Source organism: Heloderma suspectum, chromosome 6 (genome assembly GCF_057233095.1).
Source record: "Heloderma suspectum isolate Gila_16-S chromosome 6, 16-S_ref, whole genome shotgun sequence".
NCBI lineage: Eukaryota > Metazoa > Chordata > Lepidosauria > Squamata > Helodermatidae > Heloderma > Heloderma suspectum.
Genome location: NC_139463.1, coordinates 119,899,634 through 119,913,509, shown reverse-complemented (window position 1 = coordinate 119,913,509; position 13,876 = coordinate 119,899,634). Strand labels below are relative to the sequence as shown.

The 13,876-nt window shown below is 45.4% G+C and overlaps 1 protein-coding gene across 1 annotated transcript; it reads right to left on the bottom strand.

Annotated features, from left to right (window-relative positions):
• Nucleotides 1–7,978: 7,978 nt before the first annotated feature.
• LOC146342893 (vomeronasal type-2 receptor 26-like) lies at nt 7,979–13,581 on the bottom strand. The gene is made up of 6 exons (XM_084808060.1): nt 13,361–13,581; nt 11,130–11,421; nt 9,994–10,857; nt 9,541–9,768; nt 9,000–9,126; nt 7,979–8,898 (listed from the first exon to the last, which is right to left on the bottom strand). Exons 1-6 carry the CDS (start codon nt 13,579–13,581, stop codon nt 7,997–7,999), a joined length of 2,634 nt encoding a protein of 877 aa, XP_084664186.1. The 3' UTR covers nt 7,979–7,996.
• Between the last annotated feature and the right edge of the window lie 295 nt (nt 13,582–13,876).

Genomic DNA, 13,876 nt, shown 5'->3' with positions numbered 1-13,876 from the left:
GCTGCGTTCAATATGTCAACAAATTTGGAACACTCAACAATGGCCGCAAGAATGGAAAAGGTCAGTTTACATTCCAATTCCAAAGAAGGGCAACGCCAAAGAGTGTTCATACTACCACACAATTGCGCTCATTTCACATACCAGCAAGGTGATGCTCAAAATCCTACAAGATAGGCTTCAGCAGTATGCGAACCGAGAACTACCAGAAGTACAAGCGGGGTTTCAAAGAGGCAGAGGAACTAGAGATCAAATCGCCAATATTCGCTGCATCATGGAGAAAGCAAAAGAATTCCAGAAAAACGTCTATTTCTGCTTCATTGACTATGCTAAAGCCTTTGATTGTGTGGATCACAACAAACTGTGGCAAATTCTTAAAGAGATGCGAGTACCAGACCACCTTACCTGTCTCCTGAGAACCCTGTACGAGGGTCAAGAAGCAACAGTAAGAACCAGACATGGAACAACTGAGTGGTTCAAAATTGGGAAAGGAGTATGACAAGGCTGCATATTGTCACCCTGCTTATTTAACTTATATGCGGAGTACATCATGAGAAATGCCGGGTTGGATGAATCAGAGGTTGGAATTAAGATTGCTGGGAGAATTATCAACAACCTCCGATATGCAGACGATACCACCCTAATGGCAGAAAGTGAAGAGGATCTCAAGAGCGTATTGTTGAGCATGAAAGAGGAGAGTGCAAAAGCTGGTTTGAAACTCAACATTAAAAAAACTAAGATTATGGCATCTGGCCCCATCACTTCCTGGCATATAGAAGGGGAAGAAATGGAAGCAGTGACAGATTTTACTTTCTTGGGCTCCAAGATCACCGCAGATGGTGACTGTAGCCATGAAATTAAAAGACGCTTGCTCCTTGGGAGGAAACCTATGGCCAACCTAGACAGCATAGTAAGAAGCAGAGACATCACCTTGCCGACAAAGGTCCGTCTAATCAAGGCTATGTTTTTCCCAGTAGTAATGTATGGCTGTGAGAGCTGGACTATAAGGAACGCTGAGCACCAAATAATTGATGCTTTCGAACTGTGGTGCTGGAGAAGACTGTTACGAGTCCCCTGGACTGCAAGACCGATGCAATGAATATGAACTTGAGCACACTCCGGGAGAGAGCGCAGGACAGGAAGGCCTGGCGTGCTATGGTCCATGGGGTCACGAAGAGTTGGACATGACTGAACAACTGAACAAATTCCTTCCCACCCGCTCCTAAACACTTTGCCCAACACAGAGAAATGCAGGAATATACATAGATTGTTTCATATTTCCTCTTGTGCTCCAGGGATTTGGAACCCAGCAGACCCATGTCCTGCAAAACACCTGAATGTAATAAACATGGCTTCATTTTACCAGGGACATGCCAATCAATGTGCTATAGGGTGAGGAAGTGTGACTTATGAGTTATGATAGAATCATTTCTTTTTCTTTTCTTTTCTTTTTTTCCTCTAGTTGCTAAGCGTAGCACACAGGTAGGAAGCAATATGCTCCCTCCAGAGCAAGGGGTTGGGTGGCTTCAAGTTCTGTTGGCTGGATGACTTCAGATCCTTTCCTTTCTACTTTTGAATGCTTAATTCAATCCAGCTCTCAGACTTCTTCTGGCAGTGGAAAATTTCACCCTGCCCTCACTGTGATGTTTATAACCATTTGGATAAAAATGGCTTAAATCATAGAGGTGTCCCTAGACAAGACACCGGAAATATATCAGAACGATACATGCAGGGATTGGGGGATTTGATGAATGCTAAACTATTTAAAGCATTTGCTGTTTTGTTCTGGATTGACATTGAAATCACAGAAAGTGCAATAAAGTGTAGGTTGATGACAGATGTGGAGCGTTTGCAGACATAGAAGGAATTGAATATTGTGCATTTGTCGAGCTGCAATTCAGTGCCACACCCTCCCCTGTCCCAGACTCAAGAACCATTTCAAAATATCTGCTAGTGGGAAGGAGAACCAGAAAGAGCAATGAATACTGAAACATTGCTGCAAAACCATACTTCAACATGCCTGTCCAAAAACACTGTCTTTGGAGAGCTTGGTTAAAAAATATAAAAATCACAGGAATTGGAAGCTAGAAATGATAGTAATAGTAGAATAGGTGGGTGAACCTGTAAGCTTTGCTCCTTCCTCCTGCGTTCAGGGACTTTTCTCCCCTGCTTTCTCCGTAACCCTTGCTCTGCTTAAGGTACAACCTGCTGAAGACTTCTGGAGAACTCTAAAGCTTTCTTACTAACATAGTGACAGGATTACATGACTGTAGGGATGTCAGAAAAGTCCGCACAAATTTTAAATGGGATTGAATGCTGACAAATCCGGTCTGCGGAATCCTCCTTGGAATGGAGCGGCCCGGTTGACCCGGACCGGAGCTCATGTGGACTCATTTTTTGTCCACGAAATGACAGATTTTTTAAAAAAATAATCATGAAAAGAAATCCGTAAATCGGAAATGGGGGCAGAAGGACGTGAACGGCTTTACCCTTTTTACAAGGCATTTTCCCTGTGACCTGAGGCTTTCTTTCGCTGGGGCTGAGTCTTGAACTCCACAGAAATCCTCCATCTTTTCTGTTTATTGTCTGTGGAGGTGAGGTCAGGTGAGGTGAGGTGAGGTGAGGTCAGGACAGGTCCGGTGAGGTGAGGTGACTGGAAGTTACATTGGGAATCGCTGAGAAGGGCTTGATACTTTTAATGAAAATAAATATTCATTCTCACTATGACCCGAGGCTTACGGAGACTGAAGGCAGGCGCGCTGAAAGAATTTTTTGGTGGTACTTATGGAATTATTTACGTAAGTTTGGGGAGCCGAAAAAAAGGTGGAATCCAGGGCATGCGGATGGCGGAACGGGGAGGCCCTCAGCTCTGCGGAATCCTTGCAGAGCGGAGCTGCTCTGCGAGGATTCCGAGGGAGAGGAACGGATCACCTCAACCACCGCAGATTCCCCACCAGAACGGACAGTGGGTATGGTGGGGAATCCCTACATCCCTACATGACTGTGTATTTGGAATCAAGTCTTCCACGGTTCTGCCAACTGTGTCTCTCTCCTCTTAGACATATCAGCAACCTCATCTTGTAGTCTGTTCTATTGGAAGCCTTCCACTTACTATAGTTAAGTTGAATTCACATCATTTGTTTGTCATTCTATCACATTCTAGTTTGTAAAGAAGACTTCAGTCACAGAGTAAACCTCCATCACATGGCAAGGAACATTATAGCTGTGCTCAGATCGTATAGTTTCACTACCAACTTTCCATGACACAGCAGGCGCTGGTCTGAAATAATTAAAGAAGAAATTTGATAAGGTGAACTGAGAAGAAGTATGAACATTGGCATGAGATTTGTAAAGAGATGTGAAGATAACTTAGTGTGAATATCGACAATTAAAGATGATACTGACCTATCTGCTCTTAAACACCTTGTGCAACACACATCATAGTGGGAATATAGATAGATGCTTTAATGTTTTCTCTTGATTAGTTGCTCCCTGCTGTTCAGTTCAGGTCTGAGAACAATGATGTAGCATTTAGGGGAAAAGATGCACCCCAGTAAGACAGCACTGGAAAACAAAATGGAGAAGGTCTCCACAGCCACCATGTCTTTTCCTCTGGTGCTCATGTAAGTTGGAACAAAGGAGACCCACACACTGCAAAACACCAACATGCGTAATAATCTTGGCTTCATTAAAACTGTCAGGTAACGTGCGTGCTTGGAATGCTACGATAAAGCTGAAGGTGGCCAGAAGGCCCATGTATCCTAAGACACAATAAAACATGGTGCCTGACCCTTCATTACATTCCATAATAATGGCTTCAGTCACAGAGTGCATGTCTAAATCAAGGAAGGGGTAGAGGTTACTAACCACAGAGTACAAAGTGTTGCTTGAATAAGGGAGCATGGGAAGATAATGGAAAGGGCCATTGTGTTCCCCACCCATTTCTTCAATAATAACTGTATTATTGAACTGGACCTGTGATGTGATAGCTGTGTCACAGGGGTCTGTACGTGGAGGTGGAAGGGGGGAGGGAATCATGCTTCAGATGAGCCATAATCCCCAGATTCCCAGCTTTCATTTTTTGTTTTGTTTTAAAAGACATGTTCTAGTGTCATTTAAATCCTCACAGAGTGGAGCCATTCCATGACGATTCCGGGGGCGGGGGAACAGATTGCCTCTCCCCCCCCCCGCAGATTCCCCACCAGAATGGGTGGGGAATCTGTACATCCCTAAATGTGTGAGAGCCATACGCAGTAGGGATTTCCACCACCTTTTGCCAATGTCTGAAACCCGAGCTGAATCACACCCCTTCAGACCATTTCCGGTGCTACCTGAGGCAAAGTGGGATTCCCTATGAAGTGACCAGTAGGGATGCTAGACGAGTGTGTGGAATCTGATGGACTCCCCCTCATCCACCCTTCTGGCTCCCACTTGCCAAACTGCAGGGCACTCCCAGACCCCCTTGGCAAGTGTCAGGCGGCTCAGCAAGCGCCCGGCAGCTGCCCCATCCTCCTAGCAAGCCACCATTGTGCATCGGCACCTGGGATGTCACATAAATGGGCACTTTATGGCCACCAATTGTGCCACATACCCTACACAGGAGTGTCCAAGCTGCCATTGTTGCACACAACGGCAGCTCAATAGCAGGATGGCCGACCCCACAGTTAGGGATGTTGTCGGCACCCGACTGAGCACAGGAGGCTGGAGGAATCCTCATGCCAGCCCCACGTCCCACTCGCCGAACTTCAGGGTACTGGAGGGCCAACCAATGAGTGCTGTGGAGCTCGGCAGGCAGTCATGAACAGAAGGGACTGGGCTGCCTGGTCGGCTGTCCTTGACAGCCAACCAGGGAGGAGGAAGTGGAGTTGGTGCCCCATCCACTAGCCATCCTTTGCTCGCTGCTTTCCCGGACACTCCCAATACTCACCTGAGACCCATTCAGCGAGTACTAGCCATTTTGCCACCTTGTTTTTGTGTTGTTTTTACTATGAAGAAAAGGAGCTAAAGACACTGGGCATATGTAAATGTGTGCATTTTATAAGCTCCTTTATTTCGTTAAAATGGTCAGCAAACTGGCGGGCAGTCACTGGATGAGCCTGGAGTTTTTTTAGGTGAGCTCCTGGGGGCTGGACTGCAGGTCCGGGGGGGGCAACTTCACACTTTCACTTTATTTGCATTCCCCTTATTTTTGCCGTAGTCGACTTAAATGTTTACGTAGACTAGACGTGCCAAAATAAGGAATGCAAATGGCGTCGCCCATGGGAGCCGCCATTTGAGTACGGGCGTTTTTGTTTTTTTTACTCAGCTGTGATAGGCTACGTAAACATTTATGTAGCCTATCATGGTATTTTTTAAAAATCTAGACATGATAGGCTACGTAAATCTTTACGTAGCCTATCACGGTTTTTTTTTTTCCTGGAAATGGTAGCGGCGGCAGCCAGTCGGAAGACTTGCCACTGCAGCCACCGCCGCCGAACCGCTGCTGAACTGCTGCCACAGTTCAGTTCTAGTGAATTTGCAAAGTCAGCCGTGATAGGCTACGTAAATCGTCACGTAGCCTATCACGGGTGACTTTAAAAAAAAAAAGCGCGTACGTCTAATGGCGGCCCCCATAGGGAGCCACCATTCACGTTCCTTATTTGGTCGCTGTAGTCTACGTAAAGATTTACGTAGACTACAGGGACAAAATAAGGAACACGAATGGCAGCTCCCTATGGAGGCCGCCATTAGCCGTACGTGCTTTTTTTTTTAAGTCACCCGTAATAGGCTACATGATGATTAACGTAGCCTATCACGGCTGACTTTGCAAATCTAGCCGTGATAGGCTACGTTAATCGTTACGTAGCCTATCACAGGGGCATGTTGTTGTTTTTTTACTTTTCTTGTAATGGCGGCGGCGGCAGCCAGTCGAAAGACCGGCTGCCGCCCCCGCCCCTGACGAAGACCTGCCGAACCGCCGCCGGGACCCGCAGCCGGGAGCGACATTCATGAAAGGTAAGTCCCATCCCGGGGGGGGGGGGGCGGGGGGCGGAGAATTTATCCCCGAACAACCTTCGGAGGACCGAATGCGTTGGCACTCGGCCCCCCGAAGTTTCGGGGAGAAATTCTCCCCCAACCCTACATTCCACAGATCAACCAGGGCTTCAGTAGGAGAGCCCGCCATATCAGCCGGAACCCACTGCCCCCCGAGTCCTTTGGAAACCATGCAGATCCATTAGCCTCTGGGGGCGGACCATCTTAATAGGTCCCCTACCCTTGCAAAGAGGAAAAGCTGCTGGAAGTCTAAACCTCAGCAGACAGTGATGTGACCATGACAAAGGGACTGATACAAAGTTGCCACCTTCAGATCACAGTTAGCATGTCCAGTTGAGAACACCAGGTCTAGAGTATGCCCTGCTACAGGTGTTGGGCCAATGACATGTTGGGACAGTCCCCTGGCTGTCATGGAGACATGAAATCCTGATCCTTCTCAGACAAGGTGGCCTCAGCGTGAATGTTGACATCCCCCAGAACTAACACTCTGGAGGATCTCAGCAGCACACCCGAGACCACTTCCACCTGCTCAGCAAGGGAGTCTGTTCAACAGCGGGGTGGGCGGTACACCAACAGAATCTCTGATCTCTTCTGTTGACCCAGCACAAGGTGCAAACACTCCAGACCAGTAGCTCCACGGACAGGGAGCCTGCAGAGGGAGTTGGAATTCCTATGGACCACAGCAACACCCCCTCCCTGGCCTCCAAACCTTCCCTGATGCTGGACAAAGTACCCCAGTGGGCATAGGTGGAAAGGGCTGACTCCTCCCTGCTCACCCACCCAAGTCTCGGTTATACATGCCAGAACAGCTGCCTCATCCACTATGAAGTCATGGATAAGGGGGACCTTATTCTGAACCGTTCTGGCATTGAAAAGTAGCATTCGGAGACCAGAGGGCAGGCTGATAGGGCAACCACCAAACCTGCTGGTGCAGGGAGGACCGGAACACAGCATGGCCATTAACTGTCTGGGCTGCATTCCCCTTACCTGGCAACTTAACGATTACTTAACGATTTACGCAGCCAATCTCAGCAAATGGCAGGGATGCAAATGGTGACTGCTCCGCCAGATGCCATTTGCATGGCAGCAGTCAGAAGTCCGGCTGCAGACAGGCCTGGCCGGTGAAGGGATGTACGAAACACCGACCTGGCTCCGCGCCTGGCATTCCATGGTGGGGGGGAGGCGCGGAACCCTCCCCTCGGAATCTTTGATGGGGGGGAGGTGATCTGGTCCTCCCCCCCGGAATTCTGCCCAGCCGGCTCCACTCTATGGAAAAGCCACAGAGCCGCCGGCCAGCTCCAGCCACCTGCAGCCGGACATCTGGCCACTGGGCAGCCCTTCAGGGATGCAAATGGCGGCTGTCATAGCCGCTGCCATTTGCGTCCCTGTATTGAGCCGTGATAGGCTACGTAAATATTTACGTAGCCTATCACAGTAGGGGAAAAAAACCCAGCGTACGCAAATGGCAGTAGCCTCCGCCATTTGCGTATGCTGGGTTTTTCCCCCCTGCCGTGATAGGCTATGTAAATATTTACATAGCCTATCACGGAAGTGGGGAAAAAACCCAGAGTACGCAAATGGCAGTAGCTGCCGCCATTTGCGTACGCTGGGTGCCCTCCCCCGCCATGATAGTCTACATCAACAGGGATGGAAATTGCGTCCCTGCGTTAGCCCTGATAGGCTACGTATTTACGTAGCCTATGATGGCTATGAAGAGGAGGAAGCGAATGGCGGCTGCAGGACGGCTGCCATTCGCATAGCAGCACAGAAGGGGGGAGGTAAGCACTCCATTTCACGCGCCTTTTGTGGGGGGGGAATTCATCCCGCGGACATTTCCTGGGTTTGGGGGGGCGGGGGCTTCGTTCCACGATGGACTTCGGTGGAACATTGCTCCAAAATCTTACTTCCACATCCTTGTCCCCAAACACTCCCCAAACACAAAACAGAGAAGGGAAAGACAGATCCTTTAATATTTTCTCGTGGTTAGTTGGTCCCTGCTGTTCAGTTCAGGCCTTAATACAATAATGTAGCATTTAGGGAAAAAGATACATCCCAGTAAGCCAGCACTGGAAAACAAAATGGAGAAGATTTCCACAGCCACCATGTCTTTTCCTCTTGTGCTCAAATATGTTGGGACAAAGGAGACCCACACACTGCAAAACACCAACATGCTAAATGTAATAAACTTGGCTTCATTAAAACTGTGCGGTAACTTGCGGGCTTGGAAGGCCACAATGAAGCTGATAATGGCCAAGAAGCCCATGTAGCCCAAGACACAGTAAAACATGGTGGCGGAACCTTCATTACAGTGCACAATCATTTCTTCAGTGACAGGGTACATATCTAAATCGGGGAATGGTGGAGAGGTTGCCAGCCACAGAGTACAAAGACTTGCTTGAATTAAGGAGCATGGGAGGACAATGTAATGGGCCATTCTTTTCCCCACCCATTTCTTTAGCCTAGATCCAGGCTTGGTGGCTCTAAAAGCAAGAGAAACTATAGCAGTTTTTGACAAAATGCAAGAAACAGCCACTGAGAAGATAATGCCAAAAGTCAGTTGTCGGAGAAGGCACGTCACTTTCCCCGGTTGGCCGAGGAAGAGCAAAGAGGAGAGGAAGCAGAGCATGAGGGAGATGAGGAAAATGCACGTGAGGTCCCAATTGTTGGCTTTGACTATTGGGGTATCTTTGTGCTTAATAAAAATTCCAAGCACCAGGGCTGTGATCAGTGAGAATGAAACAGCCACTGAGGTGAAACTGATCCCTAACGTTTCCTCGTAGGTCAGGAAGGTTAGAACTCTGGGAATGCAGCCATCTCTATCATTGCTTGGATACTGATCTTCAGGGCAGTTGAAACAATCTATCATGTCTGAAAAGAAATAAAAAGAGAAAGGAGTCCCATTTCAGTGTCAATTTATCTGAAAGAACAAACACTGTTTGATGAGAAAGTTGGAGTCCTACATTGCCTACCAGTCTGGTTGGAAATCTTCCCTTCTGGGCATGGATCACAATCATAGCAGCAAAACTTTTCCCCTTCCTTCATTTTCTTCTGCGTACCAAGGTGGCAGTATTCATTACAGACAGAAACAGGGATCGCCTATCCATATGTAGAAAATATATTTAGGATCATATATATGCATACATTTAATAGTTGATTTGAAGATCTGATGCAGTATCATTTCCTATTAAAAAACACATATTGCAAGCTAGTGGTGTGTGTGTGTGTGTGTGTGTGTGTGTGTGTGTGTGGCTCACACAGATCCCAGACTTGATCTAGGTTAAGTATGAAACATGGTTCTTGGACATGATTTCATTATTCATATATCAAAAAATATAAAATAATTCTGAATGGATATAGGGAGAGTTCAGCATAACATCGAGTTTTTGATAGTACTGACTTGCTTCTGGAGCTGATGACCTTGTATAAGGTCAGGCAGAACACTGGATATTTGGCACCCTCATTACCCATTTGGAAAAGAGAGATTCAGCGTAGTGTACCCTGAATCCATACCTGGTTAAAATGTCTGTGCCATGAAATCATATCCTCATTAATGATGAATTCCTTTCCTTCAGGATCATTGGGATCCACCCTTCCAATTTTCACTCTCTGGAAGGACTTATTAGCAAATGTGACCAAGTTCATGATGTCAAATCCACCTCCCATTACCCTGTTATCATTAAAGGACACCGTTTCGTTTCCTGAATTGTTAAATGAAATGCAGTGAAGAAATGTGTGGAGCTTGTTGAAAGAGAAAAAGACAGAGAGATTTTATAAGATGTTGGAGATTGCAGACTGAAATTGTTTTCAGGCTCCCATTATATGAGAGAATGTTATACCAGCAAATCTCTGACAGAGAAAAAGGTGTAAAACACCTTTCACCAGTTTTTGAGAAGGAAACGTGCATTTCTCCTCACCTAGCACTAGTCTTGTCACTGAAATAAGACAAGATGACGGAGACATTACCTGCCAAGGCTGCAGAGACTGAAGATCAATGCTTCTACCCCTCACCATTGCCCTGTGACTGGCTTTAGACAAGGAGATGGCATGCAAAGCATGCACTAAAACATAGACAGCATTATAGATTGCGTAGCTGTGGCCAGTTGTATGCATTTCAAATACACCTGCAGGGAGACTCTCCAGCTTCTCCTCTCCAGTACATAGTTCATCGACTTCCATTGCCACTCTGGGATCTGGAAAAAAGCAGTCAAATGCTTGCTCCCAGAAATCTTTCAGAAAATCATCTTTTTGGGTCCAATAAGGTTTGATGATCTGAAGAAATTCCTTAAACCCTGGAAGATCTGTTGAGTGAATTGCTAAGGAAATGGCACCTTGGAATAGCTGAAAACCCCAATTTCTCTCAAGCCCCGTTGATACGAAATCAGTCTGGCTTGTCATAATCCACATCTTTGCATATGATGTACTTTCTCTTTTTTCAGGATCTCCGAGAAATATAGTTGTTCTCAGCCATGTAATGGTCAAAGTGTCTCCATATAGGATAAATGTACTGGCCTTATCATCTGAGAAAGCTACATACATTTTTAAGAATAATTCATGCATTTCATTCCACTCATCCAGACGGGCTTGTTGTGTGATTCTCCTTGTGAAGGCTGAGCATATTCCATTCTGGGAAAGCAAGGACTCCAGGGTCTTCAAGAAATGTTCTCCACTATCATCATCCACCACAAGGAGTCCCACCCATGTCCATCGAAAATACTGAAGCAACCGGATAATTCCTATATACTGATCGGCGTCGTTGGGGACCATGTGGTAAAAGGGAGAGAACTGAGTTGTGTCCCTCTCTTCTGAGGCAAAGGAGCCATAAGTGAACTAAAAAGCACAGAGAATGTACAGATAAGTTTTGAGCAGATTCTTCATGCATTTTCCTGCTTAGGCAAGATATATTTCTCAAGCTGTAAGATTGGTGAGAGCTTGTCAGGAGCTTCTTTTGTTCGTCTTTCTCATATTACGGGAATATACTGCAATTTCCAGTATTATTTATTCTTTCATCCATATCTCTCCCCTCTCTGAAATACAAAATCCTGCACGAAATGAGAAGAGGAGAGTGTAATTTCCCCACACCCTTATTCACATTCTCCTACCTGTGGAATCTTGTAGAGGCTTAAGACGTCTGCCATACGGAAGGAGGTGTCAGAGCCCAGTCCCCCAACAATGCCTAGTAAGGTTTTCTGGGCCTCACAGTGGTAATTGGGGATAAATCGACATGTTTTAAAGAGCAGGTCCAATGTGGTCCGATAGGTCATCATCAGATCATAGTAGCTATCATAGATGTGGAATCCGAGAGTGATATTGGGCAAGATCCTGGGATCCTCATTGATCTGTTTTATGGCAAACACGAAGGCAAGGATATGCTGGTAGAAACTGGTCACAACCCTGGCAATTGAGATCGTATTGTATTTTAGGAAAATAAATGTAAGCTACCATGCTACAATCCTAGTCATTTCTGTCTCTTAGTGGTTTAGATGGAAGAATAACCATTTCTTTGTTGGAGATGTTTCTGATCTAATCAACACCTTCTCCACAAATGTAATTGATGGTGCATCAGATGATCAGGATTTGTTCTCTGCATAGTATCGCTGACATATTGTGTTATCTCTTGGGTTGGGGTGATAATCATATTCCTTCTGACCTGAGGGTCTACATATATAATCACCTCCTGTCCTCTGTCTTGCTGGTCTTTTGTGGGTCACATTGTAACTGCCCCCTTTTTTACAAAATATCATTCTAAGAAAATATGTCTGAGATTCATAGGTCTGTGTTTTCTTTGCCAGATCAAAGCCCAGGCATTTTTATTTTTCTAATATGTTCTGTCTGTTTATTATGTTTGTTTATATATTTGGCTTTTACAATACTGTTGTTGTTCTATTGTTTTATCATATTTTATGTGACAGAATTACCATACTCTTGTATACTGCCATATCTGGAAGCTGAAGGGTGACAGAAATGTTGTTGTTGTTGTTTGTTTGCTTTTTTAAAAAACAATATACAGATATAATAAAAGTTATTTTCTTCATTTGTCCCACCTCAGCATATTGAAGTACATCATCGCTTAGGTGGTTACTGAATACACTGTATTGATTTCCATCTTGCCCACTAAAGTTCCTACCACTATATGTTCTAGATATTATTTTTCAGGTCAGTGAAGTCTGCAAGGGATTCAAATGACATTGGAGTTCTCTAGATCTGACCTGTGGATTCTGGAGCAGATTGACTTTTTCAGAGACATGTGAATTCTGCAGACATGTGGACCTTTTGTTTTAGCTTTGGGAGGATGTGTATAAATACACAATTGTGCTCATATGCATTAGTGGTAATAGACAGTTGTGTAAGTGGGACAAAATGCACATACATCCCTAAAAATCAGATTCTGTCAGTGAGCAGACAAGGGAATGAACGATGTCTGAGAATTCATGAAACACAGACATAACAGATTGAACAACATCCATGCATCCCTAGTGGTAGAAGAGGCAGTCAATGCAATGTAGCAGTTCGAGTGTTGTACTGGAGCTGAGAAATCTGGGTTGTAGTCTCCACTCGGGCATGAAGCTCAGTGGTTGACTTTGGGCCAGTCACTGATTCTCAGCCTAACCTACCTCATCCTGTTGCTTTGCAGATAAAATGGAGTGGGAGGGGGATCATGTAAGCCACCATGGCTTCATTGGAGGAAAAACAGTGGGATGTAAATGTAAGAACAAAAAATAAAGAATAAGATAATGTGTTAGTTTTCCAACACAGCTTCAGACAATGTGGAAATCTGCCTCTCGGTTCCCTGATCTTTGCTTATTCCTCCCCTAAACCTTCAGTACTGAACTTCCTCGCTGACTGTGGCATGTTCAGGAACCTGTGATTTGGCAAACATTACACTCTAATGCATAAACCATCACCATTTTCTGATACTCTTGAAAAAACATTTGCTTGTGTTGTTTGTATCTACAGATTTCATCCATTTCTGTATGTTTTGTGAAATCTGCTGTTGACTTTTGAAGCAGTTTTCCCCCACCCTCTTTTCATTTCATGGCCAAAATAAATAAAGAAATGAATCCATATTTGTGCTTTTAATGTGTGTGAACCACCCACAAAACTTGTGAGCTGGCTATTGGGTGATACAGAAAAAAATGCATAAATATTTTCTGTAACCTGAGAAGAATGCAGAAAAGTGAAAAAGGGAATTGAGATGGAGGCGTGTCCTTGGATTTGACCAATACTCTCTCACTTTTCTTGGAGCATCCATTTTCTTACATAAATCACTTTTGTGACCTGATCCTCAGTAGATGCAGAGGAGGAAAAACAAACTAACAAACAAACACCTTACTGTGGAACTCCAAACAGCTTCTGTGAAGTGTGATCCTTGAATGTAAGTTCATCAAAAAGATAAGAGATATGAGAAGCAACCGCACCAAAGATGATTTCGCCTGGCTGATACCACTCATGAGGAACAGGGACCAGACTATCAGCAAGACACCTTTTACTGTCTACTTTGGACATACTGGGAGGCAGTAGAAGCAGGATCACCACTAGCTGGAACATCTTCATGTCAAAGCTCCACTTTATTCACGCTCCGCTGTATCGATAAACAGGAACTCCCTGTTCAGCTACAGTGGGGTGAGGGGTCCCTGATTCTGTTAATACACTGCTTAAAGAGAAATTTCTTAGCCTTACTTTTCACTTTTGTAGCATAGCAAATGCCCAGAATACTAGCTTGGATTGTCAACACTCACATTTCCATTCAGCCTGAACATACTTAAAAAAGGTGGGCGGCGGGGGGGGAGCTTTCAGAGAAGAGTTCTGGCTTCCTCCTGCCCCTACTCCCAGATCTCAGTGGCACACG

What these genes read in the sequence shown, in the direction of transcription:
- LOC146342893 (XM_084808060.1), bottom strand. Translation starts at nt 13,581, where the DNA reads ATGAAGATGTTCCAGCTAGTGGTGATCCTGCTTCTACTGCCTCCCAGT. An exon ending in AGTCTCTGCAGCCTTGGCAG is followed by an intron (nt 9,769 to 9,993) that starts GTAATGTCTCCG and finishes TCTTTCAACAAG; the next exon opens with CTCCACACATTTCTTCACTG. An exon ending in GGCACAGACATTTTAACCAG is followed by an intron (nt 9,127 to 9,540) that starts GTATGGATTCAG and finishes ACATATGGATAG; the next exon opens with GCGATCCCTGTTTCTGTCTG.